Genomic DNA, 23,878 nt, shown 5'->3' on the forward strand with positions numbered 1-23,878 from the left:
TTTCATGGGTTAGAAAACTTCAGTGTTATTAAGATGTCAGTTCTCTCCAAATTGATCTATAGGTTCAATGCAATCACAATCCAAATCTCTGCAGGTTTTTTGGTAAAAATTGAGAAACAATTTCTGAAATTTACATGGATTGCAAAGGACCTAGAAGAGCCAAAACAATTTTGAAAAAGAGCAACAAAGAGGCTTATCTACAGAACAGAAACAGACTCACAGATGTAGAGAACAGACTTGTGGTTACCAAGGGTGGGGGGTGGGGGTGGGGAATGGATTGGGAGTTTGGGATTAGTGGATGCAAACTATTATATATAGAATGGATAAAAAACAAGGTCCTACTGTATAGCACAGGGAGCTATATTCAATTTCCTGTAATAAACCATAATGGATCAATGCAATCTCTATCAAATTACCAATGGCATTTTTTACAGAACTAGAACAAAAAATCTTAAAATTTGTATGGATACACAAAAGACCCCGAGTAGCCAAAGCAATCTTGAGGGAAAAAAATGGAGCTGGAGGAATCAGACTCCCTGACTTCAGACTATACTACAAAGCTACAGCTATCAAGACAGTATGTTACTGGCACAAAAATAGAAATATAGATCAATGGAACAGGATAGAAAGCCCAGAGATAAACTCATGCACCTATGGTCAACTAATCTATGACAAAGGAGGCAAGAATATACAATGGAGAAAAGACAGTCTCTTCAGTAAGTGGTGCTGGGAAAACTGGACAGCTACATGTAAAAGAATGAAATTAGAACACTCCCTAACACCATACACAAAAATAAACTCAAAATGGATTAAAGACCTAACTGTAAAACCAGACACTATTAAACTCTTAGAGGAAAACATAGAAAGAACACTCTTTGACGTAAATCACAGCAAGATATTTTTTGATCCACCTCCGAGAACAGTGGAAATAAAAACAAAAACAAATGGGACCTAATGAAACTTCAAAGCTTTTGCACAGCAAAGGAAACTATAAACAAGACGAAAAGACAACCCTCAGAATGGGAGAAAATATTTGCAAACAAATCAATGGACAAAGGATTAATCGTCAAAATGTATAAACAGCTCATACAGCTCAATATTTTTTTTAATAAATGTATTTATTTATTTATTTTTATTTTTGGCTGCATTGGGTCTTTGTTGCTGTGCACGGGTTTCTCTTGTTGCAGGGCATGGGCTCTGGGTGTGCGACCTTCAGTAGTTGTGGCATAGTTGTGGCTCACAGGTTCTAGAGCACAGGCTCAGTAGTTGTGGTGCATGGGCTTAGTTGGCATGTGGGATCTTCCTGGACCAGGGCTCGAACCCGTGTCCCCTGCATTGGCAGGTGGACTCTTAACCACTGCGCCACCAGGGAAGCCCGCAGCTCAATATTAATAAAACAAACAACCCAATCAAAAAATGGGCAGAAGATCTAAATAGACATTTCTCCGAAGAAGACATACAGATGGCCAAGAGGCACATGAAAAGCTGCTCAACATCACTAATTATTAGAGAAATGCAAATCAAAACTACAATGAGGTATCACCTCACACCAGTTAGAATGGGCATCATCAGAAAGTCTACACACAACAAATGCTGGAGAGGGTGTGGAGAAAAGGGAACCCTCTTGCACTGTTGGTGGGAATGTTAGTTGATACAACCACTATGAAGAACAGTATGGAGGTTCCTTAAAAAACTAAAAATAGAATTACCATATGACCCAGCAATCCTGCTACTGGGCATATACCCAGAGAAAACCATAATTCAAAAAGACACGTGCACCCCAATGTTCATTGCAGCACTATTTACAATAGCCAGGTCATGGAAGCAACCTAAATGCCCATCGACAGATGAATGGATAAAGAAGATGTGGTACATATATACAATGGAATATTACTCAGCCATAAAAAGGAATGAAAGTGGGTCATATGTAGAGACATGGATGGACCTAGAGGCTATCATACAGAGTGAAGTAAGTCAGAATGAGAAAAACAAATATCGTATATTAATGTATATATGTGTAATCTAGAAAAATGGTACAGATGAACCGGTTTGCAAGACAGAAATAGAGACACAGATGTAGAGAACAAATGTATGGACACCGGGGGGGGAAATGGGGATGGTGATGGTAGTGATGGGATGAATCGGGAGATTGGAATTGACATATATACACTAATATGTATAAAATAGATAACTAATAAGAACCTGCTGTATTAAAAAAATTCAAAAAATAACAATAAAATAAACCTACATTAACACATCAAAAAAAGCCATAATGGAAACGAATATGAAAAAGTATATATATATATATATATATATATATATATATATATATATATATAACTGAATCACTTTGCTGTACACCAGAAAGTAACAGAACATTGTAAATCAGCTATACTTCAATTTAAAAAAAAAACTTTTTTTTAAGAATCCAAAAGAAAAGGAAATGAAAGGCAAGTCACAGACTTGGAGAAAATGTTTGCAAAATATATGTCCAACAAAGGACTTACAATTAGAATATATAAAGAACTCTTGCAACTCAATAATAAGAAGGCAAATAACAATTTTTTTAATGGGTAAAGATTCAACAAACACCGTATCAAAGAAGATACAGGGATGGCAAATAAACATATGAAAAGATACTCACTAGCAATCATTAGGGAAATAAAAATTAAAACCACAATGGGATACCTCTATACACCTACTGAGGCAACTAAAATGAAAAAACCTGATGTCATAGCAAGTGTTAGTGAGGATGTAGAACAAAAAACACTCCTACCCTGCTGGTGGGAATGTAAAATGATACAGTCACTTAGTAAAACAGTTCTGCTGTCTTAAGTTTAACATTTACCTGCCAGACAATTCAGCTCTTCTCCTAGCTTTTTACCCAAGAGAAATGAAAGCATATGTCCATACAAAGAGTTATTTATTAATGTTCATAGCTGTTTTATTTGTCATAGGAAAAAACGAAACAACACAAATGTCCACCAGCATTTGGACAGATAAACAAATTGTGGTATATCCATATAGTGGCGTACTACTCAGCAGTAAAAGGAAATGAGTATTGATACACATAACAACATGGATGAATTTCAGAATAATTATGCCAAATGAAAGAAGCCATATAACAAAGAGAACATACTGTATTATTCCATTTATATAACATTCTAAAAATATATATAAACTAAGCTTTTGGAGGTGATGGATAAAGCTATAAAAAATACATTAGCTATACCTGTTATTTTGGATAACTCACCAAGCTTCAGTTCCCTCATCAGTGAAGCAAAAAGAATAATACCTGCCTCACAGAGTTTATTTGAAGATTGTATTCATGTGTGTGTGTTTATGTATATATATTGTGTGTATCTAATATACTGTAGTGCCTGACACAGCAAATGACTCAATTAATGTCCTTTCTATTCCACCACCCCTCTGCCTCTTCCAAGTGACTGATAAGGTTACTGGGTGCTTTCAGATTACTCTCTTGATACACTTAGCAAAGTCTTAGTGGCACATTTTTTTCTTAGTACCTTTTAATGGCTAAATGTAATAGGCAAATGTATTAGAGAATTTAATAGATAAGTTTGCTTTTAATACTTATGAAAACCTTTTCCTGTCATGACAGTGATGACTTCAAGCTCTCATCATGACATGAATTGACGAAATTTCATTTTGCTTTTTTTTTTACCCACAGGGTTTATCCATGGCTTAGAGGACTGGGTTATACATCCTTGGGTGTATTTTTATTGGGATTTTTATTATGGAACATAGATAACATCTTTTGTGATTCACTGAGGTAAGATATATTTTCAATCTCTGAAAAATATTTTTGGAATCTATTAAGCAGACCATTTCATAGGCATATAGAATTATTAGTGCACTGAAGTGAATTTTTGGCATCATTGAAATTAAAAATATACATATAGCACAATAAAGCTAAATTCTGGGAATGCTTGTTTAAATTATGTTAAAATTTGGACCTAAGAATATTCCATAACATCTGTAGGGATTTTTTGTGTGTGCATTGCAGTACTATACAGTTAATCAAATATTGACTAGGGCTTTGAAATCTGCCTAATCTGCTTTACTGAAGAAATAAGAAATGGGAATGATTTGTAATAAGCATATGAAATACGTGTATATAATTTTGTACTTTAATATGCTTAATGTTATTTTCTAAGAAAGGCAAGTATTCCTTTTTACTACCTTTTCAGCAATTATATATTCACTGGAATTTTAATCTTGGGTCTCTGGACTCTAGTCTGTCACCTAAGACACTGTCTGTCTGGGCCTCAGTTTCCATAAAATGAACTTGTTAAGTAGGTTAAACTAGTGGATCCTTCCAACTCAAAATTCTGACTTAATAGTTTTACATAATCATAGACAACAGAGGAATGTATTGAATAGCACCACAAAAAGGCAATCAGCAAAATTCAAACTGTGGGAAATCTGTAGAATGAATGACCTAGTCTCTTCAGCAGGTAAATTGCAGAGGGGGCAAAAAAGGAAGGAGGAACATAAGATTAAAAGAGACTTAAGAGATATTATCAACCAAACTCAATGTAATTACTTTTTTTTGGATCTTGATTCAAACAAACCAAGTGTTTAAAAAAAAAAAAAAAGCTTATGATCAGTAATCGAATATCTAATGATGTTAAGGGATTATTGTTAATCTTTTAGGTGTGAAAATGGTATTATAGTTATGTTTTAAAGAAGTTTTAACCTTTTAGAGGTATATACTGAAATATTTAGAGGTAAAATGATAACAATATCTGGGATTTGCTTCAAAATAATATGGGAGGGGAGAAGTTTAGATGATACAAGATTGGCCATAAATTGTAATTGTTGAAGCTGGGTAATGGGTACATTATTATTTTGCCTACTTTTGCATATGTTTGAAATGTAGACTTTACATGCACATAAACAAATAGTACATCTTGCTTAAAAAACTAAAATCTAAGTGAGTGGTTCTGAATCAGTACCATAATATCCATCAGAACCCCAACTGGGGCTTTTACAATGCAGAGGTAAGTCATCATCCTCTGGGTGAGATCCTCTGTTTCTACTAAGAAATAAAGTAGGTTCTTAAAGATGTCTGCAAAATTTGTGGGGATATCTAGAAAATAATTTGGTGTTTCACATTGAATTTCCCCCCTCTAATAAATGAGAATATTAATATGATACACACTTAATCAAAAGATCTAGAATTTGAGACTCAGCTGTACCACTAGCTGAGTGACTGGGGCAACTCAATAATCTCTCTGCATTTTAGGTTCCTCATCTTGAAAGCAAAGCTTATAAAGCCACCTGAAAGACTCACTATGAAGTGAAATAATATTATAAATACAAAAAGACTTTATAGACTGTTTGGTGCTCTTCTGAAATGATGGTTGTACATAGGGCATAGAAAAAGCTCGTGTCTAGTTTCTTGAGTGAATAGCTAAGTTGACCAGTGTTTCCCAAAGTGTTTTTCCAGGAAACACTTGTTCTGTAAGGTGTTAATAAGATATTACCTGAAAGAAGGGTTCCATGTATTAGTAGGTTACATAAGGTGTTAATAAGATATTACCTGAAAGAAGGGTTCCATGTATTAGTAGGTTACCTGAAAAAAATGAAGATAACCTGTTTAGTTATGGTAGGACTTCTTAAAGCCTATAATTTGTTAATATGCATTACAAGTCTCCAAGAGGGCAATAACCTATGTACTGTTTCCTACATTTATTTTGACCAAAGAGTCATTTCTTCATGGAACTTCTGCTAGGAATACTGTTCCTCATAATACACTTTGGAAAACAGTACAGCAGGCTACAGCAGACATAAGGAAATTAAATAATTGCCGTGTTTGAGAATGACATTTCAAAATGCTCTAAGACTGTCAGCATTAGTTGTTAAATATAAAAAATAATTGACTTGCATATTTCCCCCCCTCTCCACACAGGAACTTTCGAAAGAAGGTGCCACCTATCATAGCTGTTACCACACAGTTTCATGCATGGTGGCATATTTTAACTGGCCTTGGCTCTTATCTTCACATCCTTTTCAGGTAGGAAATAGACTTTTTTAGCCTAGTATTGGAGTGTTTCTTTCTTTACTCTTCAAATACAACGGTGTCACAGACGGAATCAGAAACTTATGTTCCAACTTTGCCTCTGCCACCAGGTGATCTTAAGCAAGTCGCTTACTCTCTCTGAAGCTGTTTTCTCATCTTTAAAGGGTGACAGCTCTAGTAACTGACCTCTGGCACATGATCTACATTTTAAGTAGATCATTCATCTCCTTTTTTAGTGCAAGTAGGATATAAACATTTCCATTTCTTGTTGATCATCGTATCTTTGTTTATAGAGAACAAATTTAAGGCGAAAAAAGCAGCCAGGTCCCCCGAGTGGGGACTGGGAAAGCACGAGTATCTGAAGTCCCCAACATAATTTGTCTCCTTCCCTGAAATAAATTGGTTGCCACTTTTCTTTCCTTGTTCCCCTAATAAAGAACTTGTTGGGGCTTCCCTGGTGGCGCAGTGGTTAAGAATCTGCCTACCAATGCAAGGGTCATGGGTTCAAGCCCTGGTCCAGGAAGATCCCACATGCTGCAGAGCAACTAAGCCTGTGCGCCACAACTACTGAGCCCACGCGCCACAACTACTGAAGACCACGTGCCTAGAGCCCATGGTCCGCAACAGGAGAAGCCCATGCACCGCAGTGAGGAGTGGCCCCCACTCACCTCAACTAGAGAAAAGCCCGCACACAGCAATGAAGACCCAACACAGCCAAAAAATAAATAAAATAAATAAATTCAAGAATTTGTTGGAGGTCAGCCATTTATAGCAAAAATGGAATCAGAAGTCTCTCTGATCACCCTGCTCAAATAATACGTCTGTATCACTCTTTCCCCTTACCAAGCCTTATTTTTCTTCACGGCATTTATAACCAGTCATGTGTTAACTTGTTTACCTCCCCCAACTAGACTGTAAGTTTCTTGAGAGCGAGGACTTTATCTTATTCAGTGCTACTCTCCCAAGTGTTTAAATCAATGCCTGTCACATAGTAAGCACTCAGTATATATTGTTAAATGATTTAATGAATGAATGTGTACATATTGATCTCTTTACCAGGGGATCAGTCTATGTTTAATCTCAAATTCATCTCAAGAATTGAGAGAGCCGAAATATTTATAGAAAGGGGAAGAAAATTTTCCTTTGAACCAATGTGAAAATTTACTCTAGTGAAATTTTTAGAATACCTTTTAAAACATTTGCATCTCACCTGTCTAGAGATCAATTTATTTAGGCAACCTGAATTTAACTACTTGAGAATGATATAAAAAGAACTTCTGGGCAACCAAATAAAGATCACTGAATTCATACTGTGAAGATCTCAAAGTTATTAATCATGGAAGAGTTCTTTAAACTCTGGCTCTAAGTATAATTATTTTATTTTTTGCTACTTCTTACTGCATTGAATATTTGGATTCTCAGCCCATAGAATATTAGAAATAACTATTTAAGAGGGAGGGTTATGGGAGGAAATGCTTGGGGAAACTGGCAAATGATAGAAAAGGAGAAACAAAAATAACTATAAAGCAAACCCAAGAATTAAAAACTTGGCACTTTAACACTGCCTACGAAGTCCCAAGGACATAACTGCAGGGTAATATAATACAGCAATGAATACTTCTTACCTGACAGACAGCTTGCCTCAGAGGGAGCATCTCTAGAGAACCAGGTGGAAGCAGTGGGGCCTTTTATAACCTAGTCTCAACTCAAATTGTATCACTCTCACAATACTCCATTGGTCAAAGTCATAGAGTCTATCTCTTGACAGGAGGAGTATTGAAGAATTTGGGGACTCCAACCTCATGTCTGAACAGGAGGCATTGTTCAGCTGGAGCTGGTATCTGAGCTCAGAGGAAAGTCCCCATGGGGCTGAGACCCAGGACTCTTAAGAAGGGTACTGCTGGGCTTCTTTGGTGGCACAGTGGTTAAGAACCCACCTGTCAATGCAGGGGACACGGGTTCAAGCCCTGGTCTGGGAAGATCCCATATGCCATGGAGCAGCTAAGCCCGTGCGCCACAGCTACTGAGCCAGCACTCTAGAGCTCGCGAGCCACAACTGCTGAGCCTGCGTGCCCCAACTGCTGAAGCCCACGTGCCTAGAGCCCATGCTCCACAACAAGAGAAGCCACCGCGATGAGAAGCCCATGCACCACAACGAAGAGTAGCCCCCACTTGCCACAACTAGAGAAAGCCCACATGCAGCAGCAAAGACCCAATGCAGCCAAAAATAAATAAATGTATTAAAATAATGGTACTGCTGCTACAGGAAAAAACTGTTGCTGCCACAGTGATGGAGTGTTGTTAGGATGCTCTTCACAAGAACCACAAGCCAGTGGCCCTCATAAAAATGAAACAAAAATGAAAAGTCCTTTCTTTCTCCTCCAGCTTTTCAGTCTCTCTCAAATGCCCTAATTAGCAGAGCCTCTTAGGGAGCATCTGGCAAGACAGGAATGTAGTTTGTAGTCTCATCTCCTTCATCACAAATAGGATGGAATATAGAAGAGTGGATTTGGAGCTGAGATACATTAACTTAACAGCTGACCCATCTGGTGAGACTAAAAGAGAAAAGGGGAAAAGCATAAATAACCAGTATCAGAAATGTAGCAAGAAACATCACCACAGATGCTGCAAATATAAGGAAGATAAGGAGGTATTTTTAACAACTTTATATGATAGGTACTTTTGTTTATGTTTGAAATTTTCCACAATAAAAAGTTTGAATTTTCAGCTCATAGCCTCATCTGGGCTTGATATACATTATTCCTTTAATACTCATGATGGTCCTGTTTTACACTTGAGGAAAGACAGGCTCAGAGAAGTCAGGTGCCTCACACATGATCTTAGTGTTATTGCCTGGATTTGAGCCCAGAGTTTTCTGTCTCCCCTGACCAATCAAGACCTTAGAAATCAACTAATATAACTTCTTAATTTGATGGTGAAGGAAACTGGGGCCCAGAGAGAAGTGACACTCAAGGTCACTGGCTAGTTGGAGTAGAATATATTGGATAATGATTAGACAGTACCTGAACTCAAATCCTGCTTCTAGCATTTACTAGCTGTAGCACCTTGAAAGAAATATTTGCCCTTTTTTGAGACTTTCTTATATGCAGAACAGGAATAATAATACCTAACTAGTAGGGTAGTTTAAGAATGAAGTGTGTATAAAGCTCTGGGTCCAGTGCTTGCCCCCATGCTGTAGGTACTTAACAAATAGTTGGGAGCGGTGGAGGTGACAGCAAGGGTTGGAACCCAGGGCTTCTCTGCCCCAGTCCAGGACTCTTCACTGAAGAGAAGAGAAAACATGGCAACTTTCTTTTAGAGATTAACATCTGAAAAATTGTCAGAGTAAGATTATATTCTAAGACAGTAAAGTATTCATAATATATGATACTTCTCTTTACAGTTCCAGTTTTGGGTACATTAGAATGGCATCATAGCCACACTAAGTTACTCAAATTCAAACATACGTGCTCTTTTTCATTCTCTTATTTAAAGGAGAAAATTTTTCATGCTATAAAGTTATGTTTTGCATACGTACTTATACTGTATATTACTATTCAAATACAGTTAAATCGTGTACTATATATAAACTATGTATGCTGTTAAGTTATGGACAGTTTAATAAATTTTTCAGAGACAAATTACCTTTATCTCTGAAAGTAAATTTTTCAGAGATAAGTTTAACTTTATTTTTGCTGTACGGACTGATATATTAGAATCTGATCTCATCTTTATTTTTTTTTAATAAATTTACTTATTTATTTTTGGCTGCATTGGGTCTTCATTGCTGCACACGGGCTTTCTCTAGTTGCGGCGAGCGGGGGCTACTGTTCGTTGTGGTGCACAGGCTTCTCATTGCAGTGGCTTCTCTTGTTGCAGAGCACGGGCTCTAGGTGCGCAGGCTTCAGTAGTTGTGGCTTGCAGGCTCTAGAGTGCAGGCTTAGTAGTTGTGGTGCACGGGCTTAGTTGCTCCACGGCATGTGGGTTCTTCCCGGACCAGGGCTTGACCCCATGTCCCCTGCATTGGCAGGCAGATTCTTAACCACTGTGCCACCAGGGACACCCAGAATCTGATCTCATCTTTAGAAGTGACTCATTTTAAAGGATTCTCTGAAGAAGTGATACCTTCCTGGTTATTTCATACCTTTATTGTAATCCTGATAGAGCTGGTATAACCGTTTCTAAAATATTCTAGGAATACGCTACCTTAATTCTTACTACCATATATCTTCAGAGATGAAACTGGCGATCATGACATGAATCACATCAAGCATGAGCAGAATGCTCCCTACTAAACTACAAACATCCTGAGGTTACAGTCTGAGAGTTGATCATTTCTATCTTCCTTAGGATCTTGCCAACTGTTCTGCATAGAGTAGGTCCTCAAAAAACGGTTGCTAAATGAACAAAGTTCATTTGTCAGTGTTGCTTTTTCTTTGTATATACAGAGGCACTGTGGTTAAATTTGTCAGTAAGCCAGTTTGCGTGAATTTAAAAACTTGTCTGAACTTATTTACAAAACAGAAATAGACTCACAGACATAGAAAACAAACTTATGGTTCCCAAAGGGGAAAGGGGGTGGGGAGGGAAGGATAAATTAGGAGTTTGGGATTAACAGATACACACTACTATAAATAAAATAGATGAACAACAAGGATCTACTATATAGCACAGGGAACTATATTCAGTATCTTGTAATAACCTATAATGGAAAAGAATCTGAAAAAGAATATATATATATATATATATATATATATATATATATATATATATATATATATATATATCTGAATCACTTTGCTGTACACCTGAAACTAACACAGAATTGTAAATCAACTATACTTGAATTTTTAAAAAATTTGTCTGAAAAGCTTTCCCCCCTCCCCTTTTCTTTCAGTTTATATACAAGAACACTTTACCTGAGATACAGGCCAAAGGTGAAGGTAAGTCCACTTCCTAGGGTGTGTGTGTGTGTGTGTGTGGAGGACGGAGGTAATGGGAGGATGGGATGGAGGTGGAAGAAGGGGGTGGGGTGGAGATGTAGCAGAGAGAGAGTACAGGCTATGGGACCAGATGCTCTTGGATCTTAAGTCTTCCACTTACTGCTCTATGACCTTGGGCAAGTCTCTTTTCTTTAAGCCTTAGTTTCTTCAGTAGTAAAATGGAGCTGTTAATAGCTACATTGTAGAGTTATTTTAAAGATCTGAGATGATTTAAATGCCCAGCTCTATGCTTGACAAAGTAGATGCTTAATATATTTAAATAAATTAAATAAAAATAGTTTCTGAGATCTGGTGTAGACCTACAAAGAATATGCTCTGCTCAGGTTATTAATACCAGGACAGCCACTAGCAAACCACTGTAGTCATAGCCCATGGGTTCTTTTTCATCCTTTTTCAAGGATAACATGGAACAATTTTATCTTCTTTCATTTTGTCCTAACTTGTTTCCAAACAGTTTCTCTTCGGAATCTGGCCGGTGATCCTGTTTGAGCCTCTCAGGAAGCAGTGATGAATTATTTCACCAGTAAAACAAAATAGCACGTACCATAGGCCGGGTCAAATGATTAAGGAAATCTTTAGAGATCTACACGTTCAAATATATCATGACCATCGCAGCAAAGGAGTGACTTTCTGACTAATGCTGCCAGCCATACAGAGAATGAGGAATGGGGCTTGTTGGATGTTTAGCTTGTGTCTTTATCTCATTTGTCTTCCTCCTCCTCACCGTCACTCTAAGATGTTTCAAAAGAAACAGACATGATGTGTATGTATATACTCGAATGCTGGAAATATTGGGCTTTTCTTAACAGGTTAACAGTTTGTGCTGATCATAGGAAATTACCCTTTTTCTCTTTTTTGACAAGGCTTGCATGTGAATTAAACTTTCCTTAATATTTGATTAAATAATGAAAACAGTCAGCTAAGGACTGGCAAAACCCCATATCCAGATGGCCAGCTATGAGGCAGCACTTAGCTATTTCAGCCTTGATTTATATTTTTGTCATAGTAACCTCATGGATGGTTTCCCAGGGTAAAAAAAAAAAAGAAAGAAAAAAGAACTATCTGTGGGATTCTGGTAGTTCTTCATTGTCTGCCTCTGTGCTGGTCCGAGTGTTATAAGCAAGCTCAGACCTGCCACTGGGTTCTATACTTGTCACATTCCAGATTTGCGGTGGGCTCTGGGATGTCGTTTGTGGTCACAGCCCGGCAGGGTGGGTGGGTCATCTTGTAACCTTTATGAAGGCCACCAGGACACCTGTAGAATGTTCCACCTCCACCCAGTTAAAGGTGGTTGCTCCATTTCCTTTGATCTTTGCAGATCTTTAAGTTGTCACTGTTTTTATGGCTAGGCAAACATGATTGGTGGGCAAACATATTTCATCCTCCTAGAATAACTCATTTGAAGTTACCAGTAAATGTCGTTATACTCTGACTTTTAAAATTATGCAATATTTTCCAGTTTTCAGAGAGGCTATGGTTATGCCCAGGGAAATGTGTTGGGTGAACTAGAGCTAAAATGATCAGGATCTTATGTACATAAAGCTTATTAGAATACCTGCTCCTTCATTTTGTTGAAGGAAAGTAATATAAGGGTTGAAAACAGCTCTAACTTACTTGAACTTGTAACAGAACTACCAAAAATTAAAGTGCTAAGACATGGCAGTGAAATCTCATTGTAAGGCAGCTAGTTCTAATGTGGATTTGAATGTATAACAAATTGAATCACTCTTCACAAACATAACACCTGCCTGGAATAAAAACCTGATTTGACCCCTTTGCTCATATATCACCATATTTGTAGCTCTGTACCATTTAGCATTTTTACAACTTTTCCCTGCTTATACATTATTATAAAATCCAGATTGTTTTTACTACATGGTGTCATTACCCCAGACTAAATTCTGAGCTACGGCTTCCAAAGGAAAGTCACTTTTTTCTTAAGCAAAGGTATAAGACACTTCTGTTGTTTTTCTAGTATTCAGTAAGAAGCCTTGGTACAAATTTAAAACAAATACAGATTTTGTTGTTTTTCTTCACTTGCTGGCCTTAGTTTTAGTCCAGGTACTCTTTTCCTTACTTCAGCATGCCAACATGCCATTAGGCAGATACTTCCCACCTGCTTTTATGATCCTCCAGCAAGAAAAACACTTGCCAAAATATAAATCTAAAAGAACTTTGGTTGTGCCTTAGGAAAATATAAACTAAACAGTTCCAACACAAGCCTGTAAGACTGTTCTTTATTTTGCCACAAGATTCTGGAGTCTGGCTACATTCGTGTGCAACTACGTAGGCTGTCAGTCATCTAACAATTTTTAATGAGTTCATTTGTTTCACACCATTGTCGTTTTTGTACTTTTCACTAAGAAGTACTTCTGTACAAAGAATCTGTATAAAAACAAAGGTACATCCTTCCTAACAATGCTAAACGCTGTGAGGCTAAGGTTTTGCAGTATTAAGGTCGGATTAAGGGTACAGAGAGCATGCCCTGACACTGAGGCCCTTTAGAGCAGTTTGTTGAATGAGCAGTTCAGCCACTGCCACCTGCAGTTTCTTATTGAATAAAGCTGTCCAGCACCTTAGAGACTCGTAACACTGTGGCCAAGTCTTCAAAGACCCTTGTTTCTGTTGTAAAAACAAACGGCATGAAACTGCTCAGCAAAGAAGTTTTAGAAGGGTTGAGCAGAAAGCAGAGACTAAATCCAGGCTCTTTATTTTCCAAGTTAGTTTTTGTCTCACACATGGCTCCCTTTTTAGCAACCTAAGTATTAGCACACTCAAGACTGTATCTGTGCCATATCAGGTATTGTGGAAATACTGGGGGCCTTGAGGATATTGCTAAATTGTCTTTATTTCAATATGGCTTCATTTTTTTCCCTTCTAGGACTCTGGGTTGTATTATTACAGGGTTGGGTTATTACCGTTCCCCCCCCACACACACTTTATTTTCTTGAGAGAGTCGCTGTTAACTAGAGTGTACAAAAAAAAACCTGTTTCCTTTTGAGCAGATAGTGGCTTGTGTGCATATCAGCTGATGTGAAAGGTGCTCATCTCTGAGCCCTACAGCAAATTGTATTCTAGAAAACATTAGTACTTTATGAGGATGTGAAAGAAGCAGTTAGCTTGCACATTTTATTGTACTACCTATGCTGCCATTTTCACTCCAGAAAATTGAAAGCAGTTTGACTCTTTTTAAGGAAAAACTAAGTGAAAGGTGGTTGTGTTCATCTGATTGGTCACTCTACCTGCCTACCCCTTCACACCTTGGTGCTTTCATGAAACATTGCCACTCCTGAAGTGATCTCTTTTATCCTTGTGATATTATATAAATTAATGATGAACAGGAGAAACATTTGTTTTTGAATAATCCACAAATAAGACCCCCAAATAGTGGTATTTGGTTTAGAATTAGCTCAAATATTTTGGTTTAACCTCAGTGCAAAATTTCCAGGACTGGGCTTTCCTTACACCAAGAGGGTTTTTCACATACCAAGGAGAGGAAGAGGTGTGAGTCAAAGAAAATCAAGAGACCAAAAACTTCAGGTACACGATGCATGAAAATCTTTAAATGCCTGAAAAAAATTAAGTTCTGTTTTAATGTCAACACCCTCAGAATTTAGCCAGTGTCCCTAGAGGTGACTAATAATTTAGTTCAAGGGTTTCTTATGAGTCCTATGGGTTGCATATTACTTTGCTCTTGAAAAAAATCATCTGTTGCTAAGTTTAACAGTTTTAGCTCTCAATTCCACATTTACATGACAGAAAAAAATTATTCTAGCCCTGTGGTTTATGATGTGCTATTGGATAAGTGTTTATGTAAAACTGATGTTTCAAAGAGAACCAGTTCTAATTGGAATTTGCAACTAAGTGGCAATATGCAGATCTACCTCTGTCTTACATTGTACATCATATCAGTACCATAATATAATTAGTTTGATCACTTTGTCTTATTTTTCAATGTCTAAAATTACGCTTACTCACCATGCTGTAAACATTTGGAAGTAATGACTGAAATTTGGCTAAGTGTCCGTTGTGCAGGGGACAGTAAGTGAAAAAAAGGAACCGTCAAGACTCATCTGAATGGAAAATTTCAGTGCTGTTTTTTAAACTCCTGCACTTCCTTTAAGAATAAGGAAACTTTCATGTCTAATTGGAGTTGCTGGCTGGCGAAAAGCTGCCAGTGTTCCTGAGGTTTATGGGAGCGTGCCACTGTACTTAAGGGTTTCTCCAGTTGCGGGGGAAGCCTCTCCTCTACCCTCTTAGATTCAGTTGTTGAGGCCTGTGAAATAAACTGACAAAGGACAGATTAGCAAGAGAAAGGGCAGATTTTTATTTACATATGTAAATGGAAGTTCAGAGAAAAATGTAACTTGAGGCAGAATTTACAGCTTATATACCATCTTAATAAGAGAAGGGGACAGCGAGAAAGGGCACTTAGGGGAAAACAAATGACTTTTAGGAAAGATAAATGGGCCCTTAGGAGAATAGGTAGGAGAAAAGATAGTTCTATGACAGTGTCTTTTTAGATGCGGCACTGAAACTCCCAGGAGAGGATTTGACAGTTGAGTCCTTTAGGGAGGTTCTGCTTTTAGTCAGATAAAGGGAATTCAGGAAAAAAGCCTCTTCCTGCATCTGTTGATTCTCAAATGCATTCAGCTCGAAATGTTTTTTATGCCCCAGCGGTGTCTTCTGGACCCTTTTATTTCCCCTGTCTAAAACTTTCCAAGAAGTTTCACAGACCAGAAGCCAAGTTGGTGGCTGTAGAGAGAAGATTCGGGTTAGAAGTTAGGAGAGAAGAGATCTGCAAAGGGAAGGAAGGCATAGATGTATGGAGAAACAAAAGGAAAAGCAAAAATTAATAGTTGGAGCAGATTATATAGACTCAGTTTTTGAGTACAGAGGGCAGTCAATCCAAAGGATTTCTAGATGTTGGTCTTAAGATATCTTTATTTAAGCAGTGGAGTCAGGATAGTAGTGGCAGTCTCACACACGTGGTTATTTCCCAGAGCTCAAAGGACCATGTTCTGGTGAACTTCCTGAGTGGCCCAAACTGTAGTGGTGGTAAATCCCTTAAAGTTACATCCAGCTTCAGTTTGCAGGGCTTCAGGAAAAGGGCAGTTTTAGTTCTTAGTAATGCCAAGTCAGAAGGATGGTAGAAAATTGGAAATGTTAATTCGTGACAAAATGCGCAAGATGGCAGGATCCAGCTTACAAAGAGGTGAAAATAGCTCAAGGAGAATGAACAGGACTAGAATCTGATAATCCACATGGGTATATTATACTTTTCCATTGAAACATAAAATTTGTCTTTATAATCACCCTAGTTTTGTAAAAGGTAATCAAGGCAAGACGGTTTTTGTTTGCAAAACGAGTCTAGTCTCATCAAACTCGGCCTGATTGTTTATATAAGTGCAATGAAAATAGTAAGTGATGACACAGGCCTTTTGAACTTTTATTAGGAATCCCAGATGGGACTTTTAAATTCCTCGAGTCTAGGAAGCCAAGCTGAGAACTTGCCATCAGACTTCCCTTGCATGCCTTCACATTTGGATGAATCCCTCCTTCTCCAGGTCCCCAAAATATCTTAAGCTTTCTGGTCCTGCCAGGAAGTGGCCTTCCTAACTCACCCGTAAGGCTGGGACCCCTGTAACCCAGGCACTAGGCAGCTTTCCAGGAGGGCTTTGTAAGCACTGGCTCCTTAAAGTCAGCCTTATTAATTCCTTAAAACTGGTCATATCTATGCACATCATCCTCAAATATGACATTCCAGTCAAAGCCTTGGTAATATAATCAGTGTTTCCAGTTGTGTCCTGTTAACAGGGAGAACAAATTCTTATTGAACTTGTTCAAATAACTATATTGCCATGGAAATAAGTATTCAATAAGAGTTTTTCCAAATTTTGGAGGGTTCAGACAGGGAGAAAAGATAAATGCTTCATTTTTGTTTACAAAGATGTGATCTACTAAATTGCTGTAAGTGCTAGATAGCTTAAGAGAAAAGGCATTCCTTAAGTCCAGAAAATAGAACATTAAAGAACCAGTAATAAGGGACTTCCCTGGTGGCACAGTGGTTAAGACTCCACACTCCCAATGCAGGGGGGCCCGGGTTCCATCCCTGGCCAGGGAACTAGCCAGGACTAAGGAGCCTCAACTAAGGAGGCTGCCTGCTGCAACTAAGGAACCCACCTGCTGCAACTAGGACCCGGCACAACCAAATAAATATATATATATATATTTAAAAAATGAAGAATCAGCAATATTCCAAGCAAAAGTCATAGAAGGAATCATAATCATTCTTCATTACTCTACTCAGTCCCATGTGATAAATTCAGGTCTTTCTTGATTTCGGTTAGCAATTTCATGAACCCATGAGCTTCTCCGTTAGTTCTGGAAATCCTTATTAAGTCCAGTGGTGCGATCTTAAAGTTATGTAAGCCTGTACCTCAGGGTACCTGTTACAGTCTTTTCCATGGATCTCTGAGAAGATCTTGAAAATGAAGCCTGTAGCTGATTACAAGAGTTTTCAGGAAGGCTTCAGAGTAAAACAATATCTGTGAATGATGAAAAGCTTAAAATGGCTATGGTTAAAGGTCTGATGAGTTCACTAAAATGTAGTTGAAAAGGAAATTTGGTTGACTCTGTGACATTCAGCATTTCAAGGTAAATGGAGTTATGACATTATACCAGGACATATCATGGACAGCTATTGACATTAACAAACTTCTAGAAATTTCATACAGTTTCTGAAATACTTATATTAATAACACATACCCATGGAACTATAATCTAGGGAAGGTTAAGCATCACTTATTTGACAATGCTTGCCATGCAATTTAACATATCAAATAAACCTAATTAGTTTAACACCTCTCTTTTTACGAAGTGAGAGAACAAATCCTTTGAGGTTTTCCAGGCGCCCTCTGGGAAATCTCAAAGTCAGAGGTCAAGAAGACTTCATTTAGAATTTGATTTGGAGAAGTTGTTAAAAGGTTTGAATGCTTAATTAATATTATACGTCACTGTGAAAAAATACTTACCTATGTAACCAAAGTGACAGTAATTGCTTTGTCTCATTAAATACAGACCAATAATCCAAGAAACTCCGTCCTTTTAACAGGGAATTTCAACCTCTAGTTTTGCATTTGTACACTATTGAGCTCTTCGTGTGTGTGGGGGGGGGGGGGGGGGGGTGAAGGCAAGTACAGCATTTATTGCAGGCACCAAGCAAGGAGATCAGGCAGTTCATTGAGCTCAGTTTTTTACAATTATAAATAAATGCATTCAGTCTTAGCCAGCTTGACCACATGAATAAGATATTCTCCCCGCCCCCATTCCCTTCTCTGCCTCTCCTCCTCCCCCCACCATCTGCAGACCCTTTACAACTTTCTATACCCATTCAGGTTTTTGTCTTTACTTTCCTCTTTCTCATTCTGGTAAACCATTTGACAACCTCTAAGCAACTACTTTAGGACAAAATTACTCTCCTTTTTTCCTTAACAAAAACACATCCTTCATTTCTTTCAGACCTTTCAAGATTGCTTTCCTTCTTTATTGTTTCTAGTATTTTTATGTATATTGATTAGAATTCTTAACCCTTAGTAACCTTAATTTCCAGTGAAAATGAGGAATTAGACAATTGTGAACTGTCGCATCAGAATTCTGTAGTAGATTAACAAATTTATGAATACACCACCTCAATTTATAGAAGCATATGTTTCTTTTTTTTTCTTAATTAATTAATTTACTTAGTTTTGTCTGAGTTGGATCTTCGTTGCTGCACATGGGCTTTCTCTAGTTGCAGCGAGCGGGGGCTACTCTTCATTATGGTGCACAGGCTTCTCATTGTGGTGGCTTCTCTTGTTGCAGAGCACAGGATCTAGGCATGCAGGCTTCAGTAGTTGTGGCGCACATGCTCAGTAGTTGTGGCTTGCAGGCTCTAGAGTGCAGGCTCAGTAGTTGTGGCACACAGGCTTAGTTGCTCCACGGCATGTGGGATCTTCCCAGACCAGGGCTCGAACCTGTGTCCCCTGCACTGGCAGGTGGATTCTTAACCACTGTGCCACCAGGGAAGCCCAGCATATGTTTCTTTATAGTACAGTTTTTTTTTTTTATAGTACAGTTTTTGAATGTGGTAAAAGGACATGTTTATCAACAAACCCAAACATGTTTAGTCCCTCTGTAAAAATAAGTCAAAAGTAGATAAATTTATGCTTAGTAACTAATGTTTCAGTATTTTATCTTTTTTTTCAGTATTTTATCTTATTTGGACATTACCTAGAGCCAGATAAAGACACTTCTTCACTTGAAATTCACACGGAAGATAAAACTCTAGCTTTAGATCATAACCTTTCACCTTGGGTAATGAAACCTTGACATATTCGAGGGAAAGGTGGAAAACAAAGGTGGCCATCAGAGCAGCTAAGGAGAAGACAGATCACTAAGGAATTTCAGCGGTATTGCTACCTACAGAATCTCTGCTGTTGTTGATGCACATTTGGAATAAGCAGACTGACCACCATCTTTACACACTGTAAATACCTGGTATTGTTTCACAAGACCTTCATTAGCATTAAATCAGCAAATTGCTGCCTGTTTTGATTGGTAGCTAGCGTAGAAAATGATCACAAGAATATTTCCTACTAGAAAACCCTAAAACCCACTCGATTACAGGCCTGCAAGTGACCTAAAATTGTCCCACTCTGTTTAGCTCAGCAGCTGTCAATATTACAGCACCAATCACAGGTCACACTTTGCTCTCAGTTCCTTTTTAACCCTCATTACGAGACCTGCTTCATGGCTTTTAAGGAGCACAGTGTTGCAGTGTGCACCAGATTTAGTCATTGGTAATTTAAATATTTACGAAAATGTCATAAAGCTTCTGAAACTTCTCTGGCAAATGTCAGATCTGCATATCATCACTTTTAAATCGAGTGTGCAGAAGTAACTCTAAGGTTGCAGCAGAGCACATTTATTAGAGAAATCTTTAAGCACAGAAATACGGTTCCCTACAAATATTCATCCTGACATCATCTGCACCTAAAAGAAAACGATGAAAGTCCTATGATATCCAGTGGCTCTGGACCAGGGGTTGGTGAACTACAGGCCACAGACGAAATCCAGTCTGCGGTTGTATGGCCTGCAAAGTAAGAATGATCTTTACACTTTAAAAGCATTGTTGAAACATACAATAATAAGGAGAGGAGGGGGCTTCCCTGGTGGCACAGTGGTTGAGAATCTGCCTGCCAGTGCAGGGGACATGGGTAGAGCCCTGGTCTAGGAGGATCCCATATGCCGCGGAGCAACTGGGCCTGTGAGCCACAACTACTGAGACTGCACGTCTGGAGCCTGTGCTCCACAACAAGAGAGGCCGTGACAGTGAGAGGCCTGCACACCGCAATGAGGAGTGGCCCCTGCTCGCTGCAACTAGAGAAAGCCCTCGCACAGAAACGAAGACCCAACACAGCCAAAAAAAAAATTAATTAATTAAAAAAAAAAAAAGAAGAATATGTTACAGACATGTGTGTGTCCTGCAAGGCCTCAAATGTTCACTATCTTGTTCTGGGAGTTTGCCCCCCATTCTCTAGACCTTCCGCAAATATGGAAGGTCGAAAGTCCTTCCCACTGCACTTCTCCATAGGGTGATTCCAGTGTGTATTTGTCAGAATGAAATATACATTTGAGACATCGCTCACTTCTTTGTTGAATGTAATCATAGGGTTTGTGTTTAAATATTTACACTGTAAAGTATTTCTTCATACCAGTTTTACTAGATTGGCAACAGCCTGCTGCAAAGTGCCTAAATCTTTGGGAGAAATTACATGATTTTGTTTTCGTTATAAAGGAAATTCCATTCCCTGCTATAAAGTCCAAAAATGCTACTTGCATTCAGCTTTTGAGTTGACTTCCAGAAAGATGAGATCATTTGACCATTTTTTTCTCATGCCATGTAAAATGTGTCATGTGGTAATGTCAAGGGACTAATAAACTATCGTAGTCGTGTACACATTTTTTTACTTTCCAAAAGGAGAAGTTCGAAATCCTTTCCACAATTAGTACTTGTTTGTTTTGGCTCTTTTAGAACTAAGTTACTCAATAGCAATTAATAAATGAATCATTTTAAGAAATAGGTATAATTTTCGTTTAATGTATTACAAGGCATTGTTTACTCTCAAGCATTTCCGTACTTTGGATATTTCTGAGTCATTTATCAGTGTGACCATTAGGTAAACTTTCCAAGCTAGTACAGGGTTTCCTGGTTTCATTTTGGTGCAGATATTTGTTCTACTAGCAATTATTTAATAAACATAGGCGGTCGTGAATCTATACAAGGAACTAACCATTTTCAGGTGATCTCAGACTTGCTTATTCACTTTTTCTATTTGATTTGCCAATGCCACAGTTATTTTTCTAGAAGATAGAATTGTGTAATTTTATACACAATTCTGCTGTAATCTAGGCTATATTTCAGCATTCATCACCTCACTATAGGTGAAAGTATTAAATGATACTGTTCTGAATAAGACTTCTGGTAATGTTTTATCCCTGGTTTATATTTAATGTATCTGTACACTTATATAAAGGCAGGGCCACATGTTTAGTTATACAGTTTGTGCACTGCACAATGGTACCCAGTTGGGGGAGGGGGTTAGTACAGGCTGAAGCCTCACGGTATGTGCCTTGGAAGAGTTGCGTCTCACGACACACTTTTTTCCAATTTCTGAGTGAAGGGGGCTGTATAGGCCAGCAGCAATCCTGTTCATGGGAAGGATGTTTAGTAAATTATGGCTTTTTTTGTCATTAGTCTTAAGTGATACTGCAGTAAATTTCTACTCCAAGCCTGGGTGATTTACAAGGTTAAAAGCTAATAACTTTTCAATTAAACATTAATGATCCATAAGTACACAGCATTCTTAACTTATGAGCTCTGGAGTAAATGCATGAACCTTCCAGCTTCACACAATGAAGGGGGACATATTGGAAACAGAAAAAACTTACTGCATAAGCCACATATGTCTAGGGTCCTATCTTTGACAATGACCAAAGTGCCTTATAAGATGTAAAACAAATTAGAATTTCCGGGCTTCCCTGGTGGCGCAGTGGTTGAGAGTCCGCCTGCCGGTGCAGGGGACGCGGATTCATGCCCCGGTCCGGGAGGATCCCACATGCCGCGGAGCGGCTGGGCCCGTGAGCCATGGTCGCTGAGCCTGCGCGTCCGGAGCCTGTGCTCCGCAACGGGAGAGGCCACAACAGTGAGAGGCCCGCTTACTGCAAAAAAAAAAACAAAACTGCTGGACAGACCTGAGAGGTCAACCCCTCTTCCACTGGCCAGTGCAACCTGGAACAACCAACTTTCCTCCCCTTCCTGGTCATCTGGCTGACCTGTGCCCACAGAACCTCTTTGTCTTGGAGGTGGGGACGGGTTCCTCTGCCTTATCCCATCCCCCGTTTTTCTGACGAAGGTGTGGCAGGGCAAGCAATGGACCAAGACCTTTCACACTAGGTGAAAGCAATCACCCACTGTAAAGGTGAGGGCTGAAAAGGAGTTAGGATTGCTTTACTCCAGCTCTTTTGTTCCACCTCTGAACAATACACCTCTCAGATACCACCCTACCACCCATACCCAGTACATACATCTCACTCAGTTCCTCCCTGGCCATTCCAGAACCTTCCTAGAGAGGTCATCACTGCCTGTCCTAAAGTCTGGTCACTTTATTCCAATAAGCTTACCGCCATTTAACTTTCTCCCCACTTCAATTCACCCCCAAACTTCCCAAAAGACATTTCTGCTAAAGAGAAAAGATGAGTTTTTAGGGAGCTTGGAGAAAGTGAGTTAACAACATTAAATCATTGGGCCAACCTGGATGGATGTCTGCTCTGTGTCAGGCCTTGGACTCAGCCATGAGTGGGACAGGAGTTGAGCAGTCTGGGGAGGAATACAGTCAGGCCCATCCCACCACTCTCCCCTCATACGTATCCTCACTCTTCTCTCATCCAGACATCCCCCTTGCCCCTGCCCAGCCCCTCTAAATTAGCAAGGAGAACAAGGAACCTGAGAGGTGGAACATTCTTACAGAATCCAGTAAGTTACCAAGCTCTGAGGACACCATCCCTGCCCTTCTGATGACCCCTGCCCAGTTCAGGCCTGGGCCTCACCTCTCTCTCCTGGATCACTGTACCCGTCTCTGGGTTCCCTTCCTCCACTATTTCCCTCTTTGGAATCTATACCACATATGGGCTGCTACAATGGACTCTTTTTTTTTTTTTTCTTTTTGCGGTACGCGGGCCTCTCACTGTTGTGGCCTCTCCCTTTGCAGAGCACAGGCTCCGGATGCGCAGGCTCAGCAGCCATGGCTCACGGGCCCAGCCGCTCCGCGGCATGTGGGATGTTCCCGGAACGGGGCACGAACCCGTGTCCCCTGCATCGGCAGGCAGACTCTCAACCACTGCGCCACCAGGGAAGCCCTGGCAAGCGGATTCTTAACCACTGCGCCACCAGGGAAGCCCTACAATGGACTCTTGAAAACAGATACGGACTGGTCAAAACTTTCAAAGGATCAAGTTAAAACTCCAGGTACGGCATTCAAGGCCCTTCTCAGGAACCTCTAATTTATCTTTGCACCTTCAACTCCCAATATTTACCCTTCCAACGACACAAAACGTGGACTGTTTCCCAGACATGTCCTGTTTAGTCCCACCTCTGTACCTCTGCCCAGAGTGCCCTCTCCCTCTTTACACCACTCCTTACCTGCTGGGAAAACTCCCTACCACCTCAAATGCCATGTGGTAGGTTAAATATGGCCACAAATTTTTGGAACTCCTCCTCACCCCTTTT

General features: G+C 39.2%; 1 protein-coding gene across 2 annotated transcripts in view; it reads left to right on the top strand.

Annotated features, from left to right (window-relative positions):
- The window catches only part of ACER3 (alkaline ceramidase 3), a 184,896-nt gene extending 167,675 nt beyond the window's left edge, over positions 1–17,221 (top strand). For both annotated transcript variants that reach the window (XM_079930331.1, XM_079930332.1), the window contains 4 exons: positions 3,692–3,793; positions 5,936–6,040; positions 10,944–10,989; positions 11,504–17,221. In XM_079930331.1, the coding sequence (XP_079786457.1) occupies positions 3,692–3,793; positions 5,936–6,040; positions 10,944–10,989; positions 11,504–11,557 (307 nt within the window). In that variant the 3' untranslated portion in view covers positions 11,558–17,221. The remainder of the gene's footprint in view (positions 1–3,691; positions 3,794–5,935; positions 6,041–10,943; positions 10,990–11,503) is intronic.
- The last annotated feature ends 6,657 nt before the right edge of the window (positions 17,222–23,878 follow it).

Source organism: Stenella coeruleoalba (assembly GCF_951394435.1).
Source record: "Stenella coeruleoalba genome assembly, chromosome: 8".
Classification (NCBI taxonomy): Eukaryota; Metazoa; Chordata; class Mammalia; order Artiodactyla; family Delphinidae; genus Stenella; species Stenella coeruleoalba.